The sequence below is a fragment of the Schistocerca piceifrons genome, chromosome 9 (assembly GCF_021461385.2).
Source record: "Schistocerca piceifrons isolate TAMUIC-IGC-003096 chromosome 9, iqSchPice1.1, whole genome shotgun sequence".
NCBI classification, from domain to species: Eukaryota; Metazoa; Arthropoda; class Insecta; order Orthoptera; family Acrididae; genus Schistocerca; species Schistocerca piceifrons.
The window spans coordinates 219,551,192-219,573,659 of NC_060146.1; the positions used below are offsets into that span (position 1 = coordinate 219,551,192).

The 22,468-nt window shown below is 45.9% G+C and overlaps 1 protein-coding gene across 1 annotated transcript in view; it reads right to left on the reverse strand.

The window, feature by feature from the left end:
• LOC124716877 (ATP-binding cassette subfamily C member 4-like) overlaps window positions 1-21,772 on the reverse strand; it is a 193,344-nt gene extending 171,572 nt beyond the window's left edge. The window contains exons 1-3 of the mRNA XM_047243429.1: window positions 21,621-21,772; window positions 20,817-20,951; window positions 6,324-6,394 (exon numbers count right to left, since the gene is read on the reverse strand). Of these exons, the coding sequence (XP_047099385.1) occupies window positions 6,324-6,394; window positions 20,817-20,951; window positions 21,621-21,772 (358 nt within the window). The remainder of the gene's footprint in view (window positions 1-6,323; window positions 6,395-20,816; window positions 20,952-21,620) is intronic.
• Window positions 21,773-22,468: the final 696 nt, after the last annotated feature.

The window sequence follows — 22,468 nt, forward strand, 5'->3', positions numbered from 1 at the left end:
CATGCAGCCTTCCGTGTTCCATTCGCGAATGACACGTGGGAAGAATGATTGTCAATTAGCCTCTGTATTGTCTCTAATTTCTCGAATTTACTCTTCGTGGTCATTTCGCGAAAGGTATGTAGGAGGAAGCAATACGTTGTAGGACGTTTTTCGGGAAGTTCTCTCTCAAAATTTCAATAGTAAGCCTCTCAGTGAAGCACAACGCCTCTGTTGTAACGTCTGTCACTGTTGTTCGTTGAGCACCTCGGCTCGCGCCGACGAAACTATCCCGCTACGAAACGCACCGCTCTTCGTTTACGGTGGGTACTGTTCCCAGCAAGTGGTCATCAGTAGTGTAGCTGTGCAGCAGTGGATCTGCTGAAATAACTTATGGAAATGCAGCCGGGCGAAGTCGTCGGCAACCGTCGATTACACACACACACACACACACACACACACACACACACACTCACACACACACACTGTAAACATTAGCACCATCACAGAAACCAAAGATGATCGACGCCAGAAGTTATCGATAGTGAAAATTGCTAAACAACGGATGAGGTAGCATTAACTTTGTTCCTCTGTTTTCAGAGAAGGGAGACAGCAGGATTTGACGTATAATTTAAGCAAAAACTTACCAGGTTACTTATTAATTTAATCTCAACTGCTCCGTTAATACACTACTGGCCATTAAAATTGCTACACCAAGAAGAAATGCGGATGATAAACGGGTATTCATTGGACAAATATATTATACTACAACTGACATGTGATTACATTTTCACGCAATTTGGGTGCATAGATCCTGAGATATCATTACCCAGAACAACCACCTCTGGCCTTAACAACTGTCTTGATACGCCAGGGCACTGAGTCAAACAGAGATTGGATCGTGTGTACAGGTACAGCTGCTCATGGAGCTTCAACACGATGCCACAGTTCATCAAGAGTAGTGACTGCCCTATTGTGACGAGCCAGTTGCTCGGCCACCATTGACCAGACGTTTCCAGTTGGTGAGGGATCTCGAGAATGTGCTGGCCAGGGCAGCAGTCGAACATTTTCTGTATCCAGAAAGGAACGTACAGGACCTGCAACATGCGGTCGTGCATTATCCTACTGAAATGTAGGGTTTCGCAGGGATCGAATGAAGGGTAGAGCCACGGGTCGTGACACATCTGAAATGTAACGTCCACTGTTCAAAGTGCCGTCAATGCGAACAAGAGGTGACCGAGACATGTAACCAATGGCACCCCATACCATCACGCCGGGTGATACGCCATTATGGCGATGACGAATACACGTTTCCAATCTGCGTTCAACGCGATGTCGCCAAACACGGATGCGCCCATCACGATGCTGTAAACAGAACCTGGATTCATCCCAAAAAATTACGTTTTGCCATTCGTGCACCCAGGTTCGTCGTTGAGTACACCATCACAGGCGCTCCGGTCTGTGATGCAGCGTCGAGGGTAACCACAGCCACGATCTCCGAGCTGATAGTCCATGCTGCTGTAAACTCGTTGAACTGTTCGTGCAGATGGTTGTTGTCTTGCAAACGTCCCCATCTGTTGACTCAGGGATCGAGACGTGGCTGCACGATCTGTTACAACCGTGCGGATAAGATGCCTGTTATCTCGACTGCTAGTGATACGAGGCCGTTGGGATCCAGCACGGCGTTCCGTATTACCCTCCTGAACCCACCGATTCCATATTCTGCTAACAGTCATTGGATCTGGACCAACGCGAGCAGCAATGTCGCCATACGATAAACCGCAATCGCGATAGGCTACAATCCGACCTTTATCAAAGTCGGAAACGTGATGGTACCCATTTCTCCTCCTTTCACGGGGCCTCACAACAACGTTTCACCAGACAACGCCGGTCAACTGCTGTTCGTGTATGAGAAATCGGTTGGAAACTTTCCTCGTGTCAGCACGTTGTAGGTGCCGCCACCGGCGCCAACCTTGTGTGAATGCTCTGAAAAGCTAATCTATTGCACATCACAGCATCATTTTCCTGTCGGTCAAATGTCGCGTCTGTAGCACGTCATCTTCTTAGTGTATCAATTTTAATGGCCAGTAGTGTAACATTATCCCAATAGCGGGAACTGCATGCCTGTGTTGTTATATTCCATAGGCTGACCGCTGCCAACAGAATACTCTGCACTGGCCAAGTCGCTCGTCTGATGTGTGTGTGTGTGTGTGTGTGTGTGTGTGTGTGTGTGTGCCGCTTATACTCGGCACACAGGTCCTCCTCAGTCGTGATAGTCTGACGAATATGCGACGTGCCGCAAGTGGAAGAAATATTGTAGACATCCACGTTACGAAATCAAGACGATCCTTAACCGAACGCGGAAGTACCCCAATGTTAGATGGAGGTCGGGAAACATTTCAGATCATAATTGCGAAGAAAGCGACTGATCTTGTTGGAGACGCTTCCTCCGTCAGGCAGAAAGGCCGCAGGCCTTCCTACCAGTTTGATATTAGCGCGTCACTCTCCTGGTGTCACAGCTGGTCGGTAGCGAAGCACAAGCCTGATTTGTTCTCCACTTTATTCATTCTGATGCAAAGTGACCTCAAGATGGTGCGAACTCAGCTGACAAATTGTCAAGGTCTGAAATGACTTGCGACCTGCGAACCCAGGTACGAAGCACGCCTTCACGCTGAGCCGGATGGTGACAACTGTCGGGCTGTAGATACCGGTCAGTGTCAGTAGGTTCCCTATAACCGGCATGCCACACAGTACCGCCCACCTTCCTCCTGACCCACACGTCACGGAAGGGAAGGCAACCGGCCTTTTCCACCCCTATAATGAAACGAATATTGGGGTGGATTCAAATGGTTCTGAGAACTATGGGACTTAACATCAGAGGACATCAGTCCCCTAGACTTGGAACTACGTAAATCTAACTAACCTAAGGACATCACACACACCCATGCCCGAGGCAGGATTCTAACCTGCGACCGTAGCGGTCGCGCGGTTCCAGACTGAAGCGCCTAGAACCGGTCGGCCACAACAGCCGGCGGGGTGGATTCATTATGTACATTTATGTGTGTGTATGTGTTTGATGTCTTTCCGGAATTGATCTGCAACCGGAGGTTTTAAATTCCCTTGCATAGTGCGTACTTACTGGAATTTCCTCTCGGAAAGGGTGTGCACCCGTCGAAATATCTGCAGTTGTCGACGACGTCACCCGTCTGCTTTCACGTAAGTTATTTCAACATTGTGTGCGCCGGGATGAACTGAGGTCTCACAGTGAAGGATTTCTTTCCCATGTATGTGCAGTGCGTTACATTTATTTAAGTTCAGGTTCTAATGGTTCTTTATTTACGTGACCATTACCGCACTGCCACCCCAGTTCTCGATACCAGTAATATTATACTACTTTTCTGCGAAATAACAGACATATTTATGTGACAATATTCACATTTGGTTTTATTAATGTATACGTACGCCGATGTATCGATATATTACAGTGATATGGTTCTTGTGTGTATTCATTTCTGTGAGACTGTCATAATCTTTGACTTACTTGTAACCGTTCTGGTGCGAATGCGCACAGAGCAGTCTTTGTTTCACTTTGCAGAAGTTAAGTTGTTATTTCGCTTTGTAAAAGAAGAGTCAAGTCTTGTGTTTGGTTAAAGTGGAAATTAAATATATGAAGATTGATTCAAAACTGTTTTCTTGATGATGTGACAATTAAGAAGTACCGGGTGATAAAAAAGTCAATATAAATTTGAAAACTTAATAAATCACGGAATAATGAAGATAGAGAGGTAAAAATTGTCACACATGCTTGGAATCACATGGAGTTTTATTAGAACCAAAAAAAAGTATTGCTAGACGCATGAAAGATCTCTTGCGCGCGTCGTTTGGTAATGATCGTGTGCTCAGCCGGCACTTTCGTGATGCTTGGCCTCCCGGGTCCCCAGACCACAGTACGTGCGGTTATTGGCTTTGGGGTCACCTGAAGTCGCAAGTGTATCGTGATCGACCGACATCTCTAGGGATGCTGAAAGAACACATCCGACGCCAATGTCTCACCATAACTCCGGACATGCTTTACAACATTGTTGGGGAATGATGGTGGACATAGTGAGCATTTCCTGTAAAGAATATCATCTTTGCTTTGTCTTACTTTGTTATGCTAATTATTGCTATTCTGATCAGATGAAGCGCCATCTGTCGTACATTTTTGAACTTTTGTATTTTTTTGGTTCTAATAAAACCCCATGCCATTCCAAGCATGTTTGTCAATTTGTACCTCTCTATCTACATTATTCCGTGATTTATTCAGTTTTCAAATTTATACTGACTTTTTGATCATTCAGTGTAAGTGAATTTACAAGAAGTTTGATAAAAATGTGGATCGTGAACACCAAGTCAAAAATTATTTCTACCATACCATTGTTCTGAACTGGGATTGTTTGATCATTAAGAATTTCCTGAAAAACGCATTTGTTAGGTCTTCAAATATTGCTAAAATACAGATCTGGACCTTCTAGCAGTCAAAGTGGAATCACCCTAGAATCGACAAGATGAGCCACAACAACTTCGACGAAATGTACGTGGGAATCCATTCAAGATAAATGCCAAAATTAATGACATTTTTACAGTGACTTCATTATTTCGATTCTGACTATACCATCCATAGCCAATAACTTTGTTGTTGCCCGATAAAGCGAACATATGCTGCGTGAGCAACATTATTAATCTGATTTATAACCTACTTTGCAAGTGGATGGATGGATATGGTGTTATGGACGCTCAACAGTGTAGTCTTTAGCGCCCGAACAGAAACAATAACGGACGAGTGTCACTAAAATGCAGCAAGTGCAAAAGTAAGACTAAAACTAACGGTGACAGTCTACATAGGCAGTGTGCACGTCAACAGTAGCAAAATGGAAAGCAGCATGTAAAGAGAACTGCAAGAGAACGTAGGGGAAGGGGTTACAATAAAACACATAGCACATGTTTGGAACTGGCCTATTACAAGAATAAAAAGGAGTGGTCAGCCACTCGACAACACACTAAAAATTCCAACCTAAAATTTTAGGCTGAAGCCCAGAAACATCACAGTACCTTAGAACTTTCTTGACACTCACCTCATCATCGGCTAAAATCGAGGGCAGATCCCCACTAATATTAACTTCCGCCCTGACAGAACGATATAAATCACACTCAACTAAAATGTGGCGTACAGTGATTCATACACCACAGGCATCACACAGCGGGGGTTCCTCTCGCTGTAGTAAGAAGGCATGCATAAGTGGACAGTGCCCTATGCGAAGATGTGTAAGAGTCACTTCGTCCCGCCTAGGTGACCGGCAGGAGGAAAACCACGGCTGGGTGGTGGGTTTCACCAACCGCAGCTTATTTTCCCTCGCCGCCAGCCATTCCTCCTCCCACAATTGCATATACTTCCGCCGCAGCAGAGAAACGACACCTCGCAAAGGAATAGAACATCGTGTCACCTCCGGTAATCTTCAGGCGTCTTTACTTTGCAAGTGGTGGTATAGAAGGTATACAGAGCAAGAATCTCAAGATTAGTACCATAATAGGTTTTACCGCCCAACAAAAATGGTACCGTTATTTCCAGAGTGAAATGTCAGAATGGGACTCTTTCCTGTAAAGGACGAGGTTCGACTCCCGTACCGGTGCACATTTAATTTTGATCTGCCACGAAACTTCACTAATGGCGTTGTTCATTTCATTCGAAGGCAGCTTACGGTGTGTGGCGGAGGTTACGTCTGCTGCCACTGTCTGTCGCCGCCCCTATTCACGAATGTCGCGCCAGAATGAACACCAGTCTCGACCTCGTGCACCCGCAGGTGTTTTGTGCAGGAACATGCACCTTGCGGTAGAGTAGTAGGGAGCAGGCAGCCCTGACGCACATACACACACCTTGCGGTAGAGTAGTAGGGAGCAGGCGGCACTGACGCACATACACACACCTTGCGGTAGAGTAGTAGGGAGCAGGCGGCCCTGACGCACATACACACACCTTGCGGTAGAGGAGTAGGGAGCAGGCGGCCCTGACGCACATACACACATCTTGCGGTAGAGCAGCAGGGATCAGGCGGCCCTGACGCACATACACACACATTGCGGTAGAGTAGTAGGGAGCAGGCGGCCCTGACGCACATACGCACACCTTGTGGTAGAGTAGTAGGGAGCAGGCAGCCCTGACGCACATACACACACCTTGCGGTAGAGCAGCAGGGAGCAGGCGACCCTGACGCGCGCCCCCAGCCGCGCCGCTGCCCGCAGGTGGTGGTCGTTGAGGAGTGTCCTCAGCAGGATGGCCGCCGCCAGCCCCCCGATGCACGCCAGCGCGCCGCGCCGCCCCGCCGCCCCTCCTGGAGAGATGACCGCCAGCAGCGACCCGCCCAGGTAGCAGACGGCGAGCCTGCAGACACGTATCGAGGCACTGCAGATCCAACGTGTCTGACAAAATCGCTCTTATCTAGCCACGGATTTGCCGAACAACACCGTACGTGTCCAAACAGTGTATGCCGGTATAACCTGACTTTGAAGCAGACGCAGTTCGTGTTTGCGTGTACAGGGTGGCGCACGAAATGTGTTACCATTTTGTCTTTGAATATAAACCTCATTGTCAATACAACCTGAAAGGAACATAAATTGCAATGAAGAGCCGTCCATGGAGATTTGTTCTAACTCAGCACATGCTCAATATGTCCACCATTTCGTTTCCTAACTTCCTGCAAACGAAGTTAGTGATTACCCTATGGCACATGTGGTCCGTAATTTCACTGCAAGCTTGAAGAATAAGTCTTCTGAGCTCCATTAAATCATGTGGACGTTTCGGGAAAATTTTTTCCTTTAGGTATTCCCAAAGAAAACAGTCACATGGATTGAGGTCTGGACTATTGGGGGGCCAATTTTGTCCATCATTGAAGCGACCTGGAAACCTGAGTGAAATGATCCGCATGACGAAATACTCGTGTAAAAACTCCAACTCAGTGTTTGCAGTATGTGGCCTTGCTCAATCTTACATGAACCACTGCGTGTTGAAGGGCAAGGCAGTAGCAAGAAGCTGTGGAATGAAGCTATTGCGAAGCATACTCAAATAACGCTCCCTGTTCACAGTTTCTTCAAAGAAAAAGGGCTCAATAAGTCTGTGACTGGAAATTGCTGCCCACGCTGTAATCCTCGGAGCATAATGTTGTCGTTCATGAAGCACTTGTGGGTTTTCAGAGGCCCAAAAGCGTACATTTCGTTTGTTAACCACACCGTCTAAATGAAAATGCGCCTCGTCTGAAAACCAAACGTTGTTGAGAGTTTCTTCCCTATCCTCCGCCCACTGAGCAAACAGCAGTCTCTGCTGCTTGTGTTCTTCAGTGAGCTTCTGTGCACAGGTCACCTTGTATGGGTACATATGGAGGTCACTTTTAACAATGCGTTGAATGGAATGTATGGATGTTCCCTGTTGCACTGCTGCCTTTCTACATGATTTCCCGGGACTTCTCTGTACAGCAACTCGTACCACTTCGATATTCTCCTGCGTACAAACAGGCTTAGGCCGAGGTCACTTCGCTTCCAATACCGTTCCTTCCTGTAAAAATTGATCGTACCACCTATGGATGGTCTTCTTGCAAGGGACCCATCTTGTGTCAAACTGTTGTCGAAAACGCCTCTGAGTCACAACAAGGCTTTTCGTTTCATGAAAAAGTAACACAATTGCCGATCGTTGCTGTGTCATCAGTCTTCGATTGTCAGCCATTGCTGCTTACTAGTCTCCTAGCGGTAGTATCGTGAATTACACGTCATTCCGTAGCTCATTTGTTTTTCCAAGCTCTGCTGGCACTGCTGTAGAGATCCCAGTGGGATATCTAATGTGCGTCGTAAATTGTGAGAGAAACAATTGGTAACACATTTCGTGCACCACCCTCTATTTTGAGCGTAGCGAGTACGGCCACAAATGCAAGCAAAGCAGTCCTGGCACTGTGTTTAAAGAAGAAGAAGAAGAAGAAGAAGAAAACCAGACTCTGGTCCAGGGAATGGTTAGAAATTAGAGATTTACCTGTGAAATATATACTAAAGGAAATATTGCTCTCAGAATCCGATCATTACAACTTTCTTCGAATAGATAATAAACATTTCGTCTGGCGCGTTCATCAGGGTCTGAGGGATAATCAGGTTGCCACCGGTGCCGTCGTCTTGGCCTTCTAGGGTGATACACTGCCTGAGAAGGTCAAGGTGATCGTCTACCACTGTGACGTCAAGCCCTATATCCCTCCACCGATGCTTTAAGTGCTGGAAGTTTGGCCATAGGTCTTCCTCCTGTAGTTACAGCCTCGCATGTCGAGATTGAAGATGCCCATCACATCCCAATACTCCGTGTCCCGCCTCCCATGTGTGTCGACTGCGGAGAGCATCAATCACTTTCCTCACCAGACTGCATGATTTTACAGAAAGAGGGGAAAATTCTGGAATATAAGACCCTGGGCCGAGTGACCTACACTGAGGCTAAGAGGAAATATGAACGACTCCATCCTGTGTGAATGACTTTTTCTTATGCCGCCGCTACGACAACAGTCGTAGCCCCATCAGTTCAGCGAATTCCAGTCGGCTCCTGCCCCCTTGACCGCAGGGGGCACTACCCTCCCTATTGCTCTGTGCCACCTACTTTGGGAGCAACACCCCCCCCCCCCCCCCCCATCGGGGCCATCTGTCCCCACTTTCGAGCTGGAGAATCGTCCAACTTCTTTGGCTCCTCTCGCTTGGAAGGGGTCCCTTGTGTTCCTCCCTTCCCAGGTTTCCACCAGTGGAAGGGTGACACCCGCCAGTGGCTTGAGTTCCCACAAGCAGCCGCTCGTAGGACTTCACGATCCTCCTCAGTCCCAGAGACTGAATCACTGAAGCCCTCCCAGCCAGTGAAACCCAAGGAGCAGCAAGAAAAGTCCAAGAAGAAGACCTCTAAGACCAAGGAACTTGCGGTGGCGCCCACTCCACAGCAATCTACAATCTCTGCATCTGAGGATGGAGTGCAGATTCTGGCTTCTTCTGAGGACCTAGATCTCGCTGGACCCTCAGACGCCGTGGAAGTCGATGGAATGGGTACTCAATCAGTGGCAGCAGGTGATCCAGTGGCGTAATCTGCCTCCTCGATCCCTTCACGCCTTTTTCGGTCGCAGCAGTTTTTTCCATCACCTTGCTGAGTTCTGACAACTTCACAGCCTTCATCCTTTCTTCTGCATTGTTCTACAGGAAACTTGGTTTGTGTCAATGTGAACCCTCGCCCTCCACGGCTATCGGGGTTACTATAAGAATCGAGCAGCTTATGAGAGGGTACCTGGTGGAGTCTGTGTCTACGTCCTTAACTCTCGTTACAGCAAGTGTGTCCCTCTTCAAACACCTTTAGAGGCTGTCATTGTTTAGGTGTGGATGCCTCAGGTTGTTACTATCTGCGGTCTCTATCTTTCACCGGATGGTGATGTCCCGCAGCATGTATTGGCTGCACTTATAGCCCAGTTGCCGCCACCTTTTCTGTTATTGGGCGACTTTAACATCCATAGCCCTTTGTGAGGTGGATTGGTGGCAACAGGCCAAAGCACTGTCATTGAGCAAGTGTTGGCACAGCTCGACCTTTCTCTTTTAAATAATGGAGCCTCCACACATTTCACTGTGGCACATGGCACGTACTCAGCCATTGGCCTTTCAGTGTGCAGCCCTGGCCTTCTACCGTTTGTCCATTGGAGTGTGCATGACGATTTGTGCGGTAGTGGCCACTTTCTGATCTTTCTGTCACTGCTCCAGTCACTCACCTGAGCGCCTTTCCAGATGGGCTTTGAATAAGGCTGACTGGGACCCATTCACCTCTAATTCCACTCTTGAGCCTTTTTCTCATGGCACTATTTACGTGGTGGTTCACACGATTACCACTGTCATCGTTTCTGCCATGGAATCTGCAATTCCCTGTTCTTCCGGGACCCCTCGGTGGAGGACTGAGCCTTGGTGGTCACCGGAGATCACTGAGGCGATTAGAGATCGCAGGTGGGCCCTCCAGAGTCATAAGTGGCACCAAGCATTGGAACACCTCATTACCTTTAAATGGCTTCGTGTCTGAGCCCGATGCATTATTCTCTGATGGAAGCAGGAGTGTTGGGAATGGTATGTCTCCACCTTTGGCACCTGTATCTCTCCATCGCAAGTTTGGTGCAAGAGTAGGCGACTCTATGGGTATCAGACACCCATCAGCATACCTTGGCTTTCCCTGAATGGAGCAGACACAATTGCAGAACTCTTAGCAGAGCATTATGCTCAGAGTTCCGCTTCTATGAATTGCTCACTGGCCTTCTGCTACCTGAATGTGTGACTGGAAAGTCAGTACCTCACATTCCATATGCGCCAGCCCGAATCGTAAAATGCTCCATTCAGTGAGTGGGAATTCCACTGTGCCCTAACGGCTTGCCCTGATACGGCCCCCAGGCCAGATTGCATCTACTGTCAGATGTTCAAATACCTCTCGGTGGACTGCCAGTGACACCACCTACACCTTTTCAACTGTATCTGGGTTTAGAGTGAGTTCCCCTCTCAATGGCAGGAAAGCATTATCATCCCAGTGTTGAAGCCTGGCAAGAACACCATGGGTGTGGACAGCTACCACCCCATTAGCCTCACCAACGTTATGTGCAAGTTGCTCGAATGCATGGTGAGCTGGAGGTTGAGTTGGCTACTTGAGTCTCAGGGCCTTCTGGCTCCATCCCAGGGTGGGTTCCATAAGGACTGCTCTGCCACTGATAATGTGATCTGCCTGGAGTCTACAATTCACATGGAATTTTGCCCACCGTCCACGTCTGGTTGCCATTTTTTTTGACATGTGGAAGGCATATGATACGACGTGGCAACATCATATCCTCACCACGCTTCATGGGTGGGGTCTTAGGGGCCCGCTCCTTCTTTTTATTCAAAATTTCCTGTAACTTTGTTCCTTCTATGTGCAAGTTGATTCCTCTCATAGTTCCTCCCGAGTCCAGGAGAATCGGGTCTGGCAGGGCTCTGTCTTGAGTGTCTGCCTCTTTTTAGTTCCTATCAATGGGCCAGCTGCAGCTGTGGGAACGTCTGTATCGGCTTTTTTTTATGCTGATGACTTTTGTCTGTACTATAGCACCACTGGCATTGCAGTTGCTGAATGGCAGGTACAGGGTGCTATCCGCAGGGTGCAGTCGTGGGCTGTGACGCAATGCTTCCAGTTCTCGGCTCCCAAGACCTGCTTCAGCATTTCTGCGAGTGCTGCACTGTCCACCCTGAGCCACGGCTTTATCTTGACGGCAAACCTCTTGCTATGGTGGAGAAGCATCGGTCTTTGGGCTTCCTTTTTGATGCCCGGTTGACTTGGCTCCCTCTTATTTGGCAGCTTAAACAAACGCTGTGGCGCCATCTTAACACTCTTCTTTGCTTGAGCCACACCAGCTGGTGTGCCGATCGGTCTGCCCTTCTACGGCTGTACCAGGCGTTGATTCAGTCCTGTCTCGTTAATGGGAGCCTGACCTACACTTCGGCATCACCTTCCAAGTTGCAGTTGCTTGACCACTCACTGCAGGATCTGACTCACAACTGGAACTTTCTGCACAAGCCCTGTGCAGAGGCTGTGGAGGCTGTTGTCCCTCCATTGCAGATCCTGCGCCAACGACTACTGGCCGCTTATGCTACACATGTTTGTAGCTTGCCTGGGCATCCAAATTACTGTCTCCTGTTTCCCAACTCGGTCATCCATCTTCCAGAATGGCGGCCCTGGTTAGGGTGTATGATCGCAGTTCGTGTCCAGGCTCTTCTCTCTGGGCTTGAGATTTTTCCCTCTCCCACCTCTTTTCCGGGCCCATATACGTATACCCCCATGGTGTATGCCCCGCCCATGCCTTCGGCTGTATTTGGCACAGGACCTGAATGACTCAGTCCCTCCTGAGGCCATCTGCCGCCGCTTTCTTTCCATCCTTGCCGCGTTTCACAACTCTGACGTGGTCTACACCGACGGTTACATGGTTGCTGGTCGAGTTGATTATACTATTACTCTTGGGGATCATTCTGAACAACGCTCATTGCCGGCTGGCTGCAGTGTTTTCACTGCCGAGCTGGTCTCCATCTCTCGCGCACTAGAGTATATCCGCTCCTGCTCAGGTGAGTCCTTCATTATCTATAGTGACTCCCTGAGCGGTTTACGAGCTATCGACCAGCGTTTTCCTCGCTCTTGTCTGGTGATGGCTATCCAAGAGTCCATCCATACTCTTGCCCGTTGCGGCTGCTTTGTGGTTTTTATGTGGACCATGGGTCATGTCGGCATCCCGGGTAATGAACGTGTTGACATGCTAGCCAAACGGGCTGTCAGTGCACTGGCTTTGGAGATTGACTTTTCAGAGTGTGGTCTCCATTCAGTTTTGCAACAGAGGGTTCTTGGCACCTGCGGTGATGAATGGCGCACCCTGCCTTCATCCAACAAACTTCGGATCGTTAAGGAGACTACCGGTGTGTGGCGGTCCTCTCTGTTGTACCCTGCCGGCTGTGTATTGGCCACACCGCATGACGCACGGTATTTATTGCGACACGAGGACCCACATCTCTGTCGCTGTGGTTCAGCATTGACAGTGCTCCACATTTTGTTGGACTGTCCGCTTTCAACTGCGCTCAGGCAGATATTTGCGCTGCCTGGTTCGCTCCCTGCGCTTTTAACGGATGATGCTGCCGTGGCAGGCTTAGTTTTGAGTTGTATTCGTGCAGGGGGCTTTTATCGCTCGATCTGAGGGTTTTTCTGTTTCTTTTGTGTTGAGTCAGGTTTTTGGTCTACGGTTTTAGATTGGGCTTTTTAGTGTGTCTCTTGGTGGTTGGCTTTTTTTTTCTTTTTTTCCATGGTCGGCCAATCACTGTAACATTCTTTGTGTTTTTAATTCCTCTTTTCTAGTCTCTGTCTATGTCTTTCTTGTTCTGTGTCATCCCTTGTCATCTCCATTGCTTGTTTTTGTTCCTTCTGGGTGCCGGCCGGAGTGGCCGAGCGGTTCTAGGCGCTACAGTCTGGCGCTACAGTCCTGCCTCGGGCATAGATGTGTGTGATGTCCTTAGGTTAGTTAGGTTTAAGTAGTTCTAAGTTCTAGGGGACTGATGACCTCCGAAGTCCCATAGTGCTCAGAGCCATTTGAACCATTTTTTTCCTTGTGGGTGTTTCATGATCGTGGAAAAAGGGACCGATGGTCTTTGTAGTCTGGTCCCTTCAACCCCCACAAAACAATCAACCAATTGTTCTTTATCTATAACATATACGGAAGCTTGGTTGGGAAGTCATTCCGCACCCACCTTATTCGTCTAGTTTTGCGCTCTCAGATTTCCACCTTTTCCGCTCTTATTGAACAAGCTTGAACGAACTTGCTTTCCAGATGAACAAGAGCTCCAAACATTTCTAGACGGGTTCTTCGCCTCAAAATCACGTGATTTCTACAGTCGCTGAATCGAAAAGGTACGCAGCGTTAGAAGACTGTTATAAATAGTAAAGGAGGGTATATTATTGCTGATATGCGTATCTGTTGTATTTATTAAAAGTACAGGGAAAAGCTACGAACTTATGCACCAGCTCAACATAACACGGCGTTGGGTAGTCCGATGTATTCACGGTCAAAATTTTAGTAAATTAGGGTATTTAAACATTAGGTCCGGACGACCGCGTTATAAACGCTGGGACAGAGTAGGAGCAGCATGGAATGTACCTGTCTCTGTCGTCCAAACTCAGTTCGTCTCGACTTCAAGCTGTGTCTGAGCGTTCTTTTCACTGGAGTTGGCAGCCCTGCTGCGAGTTAACATCCCAAAGATGTTCGGGCTCACAATCGGTTCCTCTTCGTCAAAGCGTCTTGGCTCAAACTCGTCTAGGGGTTGAACCGCACTTCTCGCATTACACGCCTTAAATTAGACACTTGTGACCCTTTGGTCAAATTGTCTGGCTGATGGCAAGATTGTGAAATTGAACGAAACATACAACGTTAATATAACATATAGCAACAGTAATTATAATACACTACTGGCCATTAAAATTGCTACACCACGAAGATGACGTGCTACAGACGCGAAATTTAACTGACAGGAAGAAGATGCTGTGATATGCAAATCATTGGTCGCATCCGTGTTTGGCAACATCGCAGTGAATGCACATTGGAAGCGTGTATTCGTCATCGCCATACTGGCGTGTCACTCGACATGATGGTATGGGGTGCCATAGGTTACACGTCTCGGTCACCTCTTGTTTGCATTGACGGCACTTTGATCAGTGGTCGTTACATTTCAGATGTGTTACGACCCGTTGCTCTACCCTTCATTCGATCCCTGCGAAACCCTACATTTCATCAGGATAATGCACGACCGCATGTTGCGGGTCCTGTACGGCCCTTTCTGGATATAGAAAATGTTCAACTGCTGCCCTAGCCAGCGCATTCTCCAGATCTCTCACCAATTGAATACTTCTGGTCAATGGTGGCCGAGCAACTGGCTCGTCACAATACGCCAGTCACTACTCTTGATGAACTGTGGTATCGTGTTGAAGCTGCATGGGCAGCTGTTCCTGTAACACGCCATCCAAGCTCTGTTTGACTCAATGCCCAGGCATATCAAGGCCGTTATTACGGCCAGAGGTGGTTGTTCTGGGTACTGATTTCTCATGATCTATGCATCCAAATCGCTTGAAAATGGAATCACAAGTCAGTTCTAGTATAATGTATTTGTCCAATGAATACCCGTTTATCATCTGCATTTGTTCTTCCTGTAGCAATTTTATTGGCCAGTAGTGTACGTATTACACAAAACTTGTCATAGTCCTTGGTGAATCCATCTCGCTTCACTACCTTCTTGGTATGGCAGATAACTCGAGATCCGTCCTGTGGTGCAACATTTCCAATGGCTTCTTCTTTCGGCATTTTAGCTTCACTGTGCGTATCGCAGTCGGATTTAAATCAGCGCGATACGGACTAAACCTGTTTAAACTGTCGTTTAGCGTCAGCCAGTTTGTCGATCTGGTACCGTGTCGTTTTCAGCTTGTACAGCACTTGATGTTCTATTGACTTCGCCTTATACATGCTACTTTCAATTTTATTTCCTTGTACCCAGAAACAAATATCCGCTTTCATCCCCTGCATTGTTGTAGCTTTATCCATCACAGCAGAGTGGTTCGGCACAATGTCCATTATTATTGTCGAATTTAGAGGAATATTTTGCAGAAAAACATTATTTTCAGAGCCAGTGATTGTGTTCCTGAACGTTCACTTTTATTGTGAATCTTGTGTTTTCAGACGTACTGCACTGTTTGTTATTAATGCAGCGCCAACACGAAACGCTCGTTCACAATACCCGACCACTGCAGAGCACTTCAAGGGCAGAAAATACCACTGTACAACGAGAGCTAATGAACGTACGTGTCTCTGATTCGCAACACAAAATCGTACTGTTTACCCACGGCGTGGCAACATCTGCGCTTCAACAACTGAACAGCTGGTAGGGAAAGCCGGCTCGCCATTGGTGTTACCTGGGCAACGGCATTACATCCCCGCCGCTGTGTCAAACGTCAAAAGTCGCAACTACTTTTAAACGCACTGTAAGTCGTTTCACTTCCTAGCTACCTAAAGACCGACGGTTCGCTTTCGCGTCACTGTGTGAACTGTACCCTTTGGGGTCTAGACCAGAACTGTCCGCTTTCGCGTCTGCACCACCACTGTTCACTTTGGCCGCGTGCCGAACATCGTCGCTCAACTGACTAGTGCAGTTCCCTTCCCTGAAGCCGTCCATCTGATTGGCTACAGCTTATTTTACGTTATTTTACATTTTAACATGTTTAAATAATCAAAGCTTGACAACTTCCACGTTCTAAGTGAAGTAACAATAATATCAATTCGATACCGTTCCCCACAGTCGTTTAATGAACAAAGTAAGAGCTTATGGACTATCAGACCAATTGTGTGATTGGATTGAAGGGTTCCTAGATAACAGAACGCAGCATGTCATTCTCAGTGGAGAGAAGTCTTCCGAAGTAAGAGTGATTTCAGGTGTGCCGCAGGGGAGTGTCGTAGGACCGTTGCTATTCAAGATATACATAAATGACCTTATGGATAACATCGGAAGTTCACTGAGGATTTTTGCGGATGATGCTGTAGTATATCGAGAGGTTGTAACAATGGAAAATTGTACTGAAATGCAGGAGGATCTGCAACGAATTGACGCATGGTGCAGGGAATGACAATTGAATTTCAATGTAGACAAGTGTAATGTGCTGCGAATACATAGAAAGAAAGATAATTTATCACTTAGCTACAATATAGCAGGTCAGCAACTGGAAGCAGTTAATTCCATAAATTATCTGGGAGTAGGCATTAGGAGTGATCTGAAATGGAATGACCATATAAATTTTATCGTCGGTAAAGCAGATGCCAGACTGAGATTCATTGGAAGAATCCTAAGGAGATGCAATCCGGAAAAAAAGGAAGTAGGTTACAGTACACTTGTTCCCCCACTGTTTGAATACTGCTCACCAGTTTGGGTTACGTACCAGATAGGGTTGATAGAAGAGATAGAGAAGATCCAACGGAGAGAAGCGCGCTTCGTTACAGGATCATTTAGTAATCGCGAAAGCGTTACGAAGATGATAGATAAACTCCAGTGGAAGACTCTGCAGGAGAGACGCTCAGTAGCTCGGTACGAGCTTTTGGTGAAGTTTCGAGAACATACCTTCACGGAGGAGTCAAGCAGTATATTGCTCCCTCCTACATATATCTCGCTAAGAGACCATGAGGATAAAATCAGAGAGATTAGAGCCCACACAGAGGCATACCGACAATCTTTCTTTCCACGAACAATACGAGACTGGAATAGGAGAACCGGTAGGGGTACTCAAAGTACCCTCCGCCACACACCGCCAGGTGGCTTGCGGACTATGGATGTAGATGTAGATGTACATAAGAAACGTTAAATTCTTTTTACATAAAACCAAACAATTTCCTTCTTAACTTTGAATGTCACGCCCAGTAGCCTTGCACCAATGTGCTTTCTGATAGATAAACAAAGAACAAAAGTAACTATTATGCACTAAACTTTACAACAAATATCCTATTACCTAATGCTTCAATAAGGTGTCACGCTGTCATCGTTCAATGTGTTGTGTGCGAAGGAAATGATGATCTCATACTTAACTGGAAATACCGATAATTTAAATTTAATATATCTTTTAAACAAATGAAGTTACAGAGTTGATATTTATGACATTTGTCATTTTAATGATGCCCTTTTATGTGAAATGTCGATCGTTAAGATTGGCCAAAGCGTTCAGATTTTAGCATTCAGGTCTTTGTTACAAAACTTGTTAATTTCACTTTAACAGTAAATCCTAAACTATTATAGATATGATCAATATTCAAGTTTTATTGGGATCATGATGAAAATTTATGGAGGATGACAGATTAAAATTACTATGGCTTCATTCCCTGCATTACTACAGAGTTAAATAGCTTTCATAAATGTTCCCGTTTATGGCCGATCTTAGGTCCGCCATATTTAACACTGCTGCGTCTCCCTGGAATGTAGTCAAATTAAATCGGATGATGCTGAGGGAATTAGATTAGGAAATGAGACACTTAAAGTAGTAAAGGAGTTTTGCTCTTTGGGGAGCAAAATAACTGATGATGGTCGAAGTAGAGAGGATATAAAATGTAGACTGGCAATGGCAAGGAAATCATTTCTGAAGAAGAGAAATTTGTTAACATCGAGTATAGATTTAAGTGTCAGGAAGTCGTTTCTGAAAGTATTTGTATGGAGTGTAGCCATGTATGGAAGTGAAACATGGACGATAAATAGTTTGGACAAGAAGAGAATAGAAGCTTTCAAAATGTGGTGCTACAGAAGAATGCTGAAGATTAGATGGGTAGATCACATAACTAACGAGGAGGTGTTGAATAGAATTGGGGAGAAGAGAAGTTTGTGGCACAACTTGACTAGAAGAAGGGATCGGTTGGTAGGGCATGTTTTGAGGCATCAAGGGATCACAAATTTAGCGTTGGAGGGCAGCATGGAGGGTAAAAATCGTAGAGGGAGACCAAGAGATGAATACACTAAGCAGATTCAGAAGGATGTAGGTTGCAGTAGGTACTGGGAGATGAAGAAGCTTGCACAGGATAGAGTAGCATGGAGAGCTGCATCAAACCAGTCTCAGGACTGAAGACCACAACAACAACAACGTCTCCGTGGGCACAAACAGCTCCTACGGAGTTTCCCTATGGTGTACGTTCTCGCCTGTCTCACTCGCTCACTACAGAGCTTAGGCTTCATCAGCCTGCCTCATTCAGCACAATAGAAACATGTGGACTTTCCCCATCTCGTGGCGAATCTGATCTCATTGTGGCACGCGGTCCTGGGCGACAGGATTCGTTTCACAATTCCTGGAAGGCAGCCTCTTTCGGCCACATACTTAATAGAGAGCGAAGTGCTCGTTAACTCAGACTGTGCACTACATTCCTCAGCCTGTCTATCGCAAAATAGTCCAGAAATTCAATCGTGTATTCTTCCTGTTATACTGCACGCACCCAATAGACAAAGTAAAATTTCATAATTTTTTTATCCGTGCTCTTCTATCAGTATTAACGACCAGCATGTACAGGGTGACAGTTATTGAACTATGCGAGAAAAAGATACGTTACTTAGAAACTACGGCCGCCAGACACTTTATTCAACATGTAAACGCCACTACAGATATTTGGATTTAGGTTATGACTTGTTCGCTATGCCTGCCATCATTGGCGATGATGCGATGCGCACGGATAGCGAAATTCTACATGACCCGCTGAAGTGTCGGACCATCGATGCTGTCGATGACCTCCTTAATTGCTGTTTCCAGCTCAGCAATGGTTTTGGGGTTATTTCTGTACATCTCGTCTTTAACACAGCACCACAAAAGGGCGTCGCATGTGTTCAGATCGGAGAATATGGCGTCCAATATGCCAGTGGCCTCTGGGTACCCCAGAGCTTAAATGCGATTTCCAAATTCCTCCTCCAGGACATCAAACAGTCTCCTGCTTCGATGTGGTCGAGCTCTGTCTTGCATGAACCACATCTTGTCGAAATCAGGGTCACTTTGGATGTTGTTGTTGTTGTTGTGGTCTTCAGTGATGAGACTGGTTTGATGCAGCTCTCAATGCTACTGTATCCTGTGCAAGCTTCTTAATCTCCCAGTACTTACTGGAACCTACATGCTTCTGAATCTGCTTAGTGTATTCATCTCTCGGTCTCCCTCTACCACTTTTACACTCCACGCTGCCCTCCAATGCTAAATTTGTGATCCCTTGGTGCCTCAGAACATGTCCTACCAACCATCCCCTTCTTCTAGTCAAGCTGTGACACAAACGCCTCTTCTCCGCAATTCTATTCAATACCTCCACATTAGTTATGTGATATACCCATCTAATCTTCAGCATTCTTCTGTAGCACCACATTTCGAAAGCTTCTATTCTCTTCTTGTCCAAACTAGTTATCGTCTATGTTTCACTTCCATACATGGCTACACTCCATACAAATACTTTCAGAAACGGCTTCCTGACACTTAAATCTATACTCGATGTTAACAAATTTCTCTTCTTCAGAAACGCTTTCCTTGCCAATGCCAGTCTACTTTTTATATCCTCTCTACTTCGACCATCATCAGTTATTTTGCTCCCCAAATAGCAAAACTCCTTTACTACTTTAAGTGTCTCATTTCCTAATCTGATTCCCTCAGCATCACCCGACTTAATTCGACTACATTCCGTTATCCTCGTTTTGCTTTAGTTGATGTTCATCTTATATCCTCCTTTCAAGACACTGTCCATTCCGTTCAACTGCTCTTCCAAGTCCTTTGCTGTCTCTGACAGAATTACAGTGTCATCGGCGAACCTCAAAGTTTTTATTTCTTCTCCATGGATTTTAATATCAACTCCGAATTTTTCTTTTGTTTCCTTTACTGCTTGCTCAATATACAGATTGAATAACATCGAGGAGAGGGCACAACCCTGTCTCACTCCATCCCCAACCATTGCTTCGCTTTCATGCCCATCGACTCTTATAACTGCCATCTGGTTTCTGTACAAATTTGTAATTGTACACTTTGGATAATTGGGATGAAATCATTATCCAATAGCTACCGATCGGTAGTCACTGTGCCATCAAGGAATATCGCACCGATTGTTCCGTGACTGGACACTGCACACCGCACAGTCACCTGTGCGGATTCTGGGTCCCCCGAATGCGCCAGTTTTGCTTACTATCGAACCCATCCAAATGAAATCGGACTTCGTCGCTAAACCAACGGTACAGCGCATACTAATTCCGATCGTCCCCCGCCCCCAACAGTGGAGTTTGAACGCCACAACGCAAACCGTTCAGAACTTACGACGATTTTATTTAATATAGTTCAATAATTGTCACCCTGTATTTAGTGGAATAGTGGAATAGGCTGCAGGAAACCACCTGACGCTAGACTACGAGTCTGGCAGCTGAATGATAGTCAATATAGGACTTCTGCTGGTAGTTTACTCAACTAGAAATTTATCACACCTAGGGATTCAGCCATATGCCTATAAAAATTGTTAATTGTAACAACAGTCGCTCTTCGTACGCTCTTGACGTCCGGAGAAATAGTAGATTATGTGATCTCTTGACATCTCTTGCAGCGTCTTTCAGATCCTTTATGTGTGATTTCACTCGATCCACTAGTCATCAGACACGTGATGACAATCTGTTACGACTGTAAGCTACTTCTGTGAGTCTCGCGTAGTCTATTTCACGATTTGGGGCCTTGCGGATCTTCTGGTGCTGGTACTTACCTTAGGAAGACCGCCTCTATGACGAGTGGTACGGCCAGCAGGCAGAAGTCTCGGGCGTACGTCCTGGCCACGGCCCGAGCTAGGCTGGGTTCCCTGCCGGAGGTCTGCGACGCCGACACCTCCGCGGACCAGTTCCTTCAGACAGCCGACAACCAACACATTTCTGCCTACTGAATTAATCTCTAGAACTTCTCATGTAACAATAAAGTAGAAAAAAGGTAGCTGTTAAAACAAATGGTCTGAATGAGATGAACAATATGCATGGCGAGAAAATATCCACGAATACATTCTTTACAGACGAATGGAAAAACTGGTAGAAGCCGACCTCGGGGAAGATCAGTTTGGATTCCGTAGAAATGTTGGAACACGTGAGGCAATACTGACCCTACGACTTATCTTAGAAAATAGATTAAGGAAACGCAAACCTACGTTTCTAGCATTTGTAGACTTAGAAAAAGCTTTTGACAATGTTGACTGGAATACTCTCTTTCAAATTCTGAAGGTGGCAGATGTAAAATACAGGGAGCGAAAGGGTATTTACAATTTGTACAGAAACCACATGGCAGTTATAAGAGTCGAGGGACATGAAAGGGAAGCAGTGGTTGGGAAGGGAGTGAGACAGGGTTGTAGCCTCTCCCCGATGTTATTCAATCTGTATTTTGAGCGAGCACTAAAGGAAACAAAAGAAAAATTCGGAATAGGTATTAAAATCCATGGAGAAGAAATAAAAACTTTGAGGTTCGCAGATGACATTGTAATTCTGTCAGAGACAGCAAAGTAAACTATTCTACTTAGTTGACTTACCTTTGTAACTCTTCCCCGATCTCCTTGGTTCCTTCTGCAGTTTCGGTGTTCCGTAAGTCATCTTCGGTGAGGGTGTTTTTATATCCTTTCCACACTAGTTTTTTGAGGCGCCTCACATGAAAATGTAACACCATTATGAAGTCCACGATCATCGTACATATGATGTAATATAAAGTTATTTTACTGTCAAAGTAGTAAATAATTAACTTTCAATACTGAAATTTATTTTAGAATGGGAGAATGGTTAGTTTATCAATTAATAAACTGAGTAACTGCAAATATTTTTGATGTTTTGAAAAAGTAAACAAAGAGGAATTAATTATAACTGCCCTGTGCAGCCGCATAACCTTTTACACACCTCATACACCCATAATTATCACTGTCTTTGAATAAAACTTCAGAATGAGATACTCTGGTATCGAATGAAGTGGAATACGTTTGATTCCTTCACTTTTAAGTTCCTCGCAGAATCTTCTTCGTTGAGAGTACGGGAGCAATACGCATTGTTGTGCAAACCTTAAGGACGAAATTAACTTGCCATTGTATGTCAGTGGCGAGAAACATAACTCGTTGAAACTTGTAGTATACATAGAAAGAACTGCTGCAGTATAGTGCAGGGGGTAACTGAAAGAAATACGCAATGAGCCGAACAGAAATGACACATTTATTCAGATATAATAACTATACTTAATTTTTTTTTAATTTATGTTAGGGGCTAAAAACCCACCAAGTCAAGCTCGCGCATGAAATCTTCATCTGGATTGATTACTAGTTTCGGCTAACAATGTAGCCATCTTCAAATCGTAAAAGATTCTTGATTGGTGTTGGTGCCATTATGACTTTACACA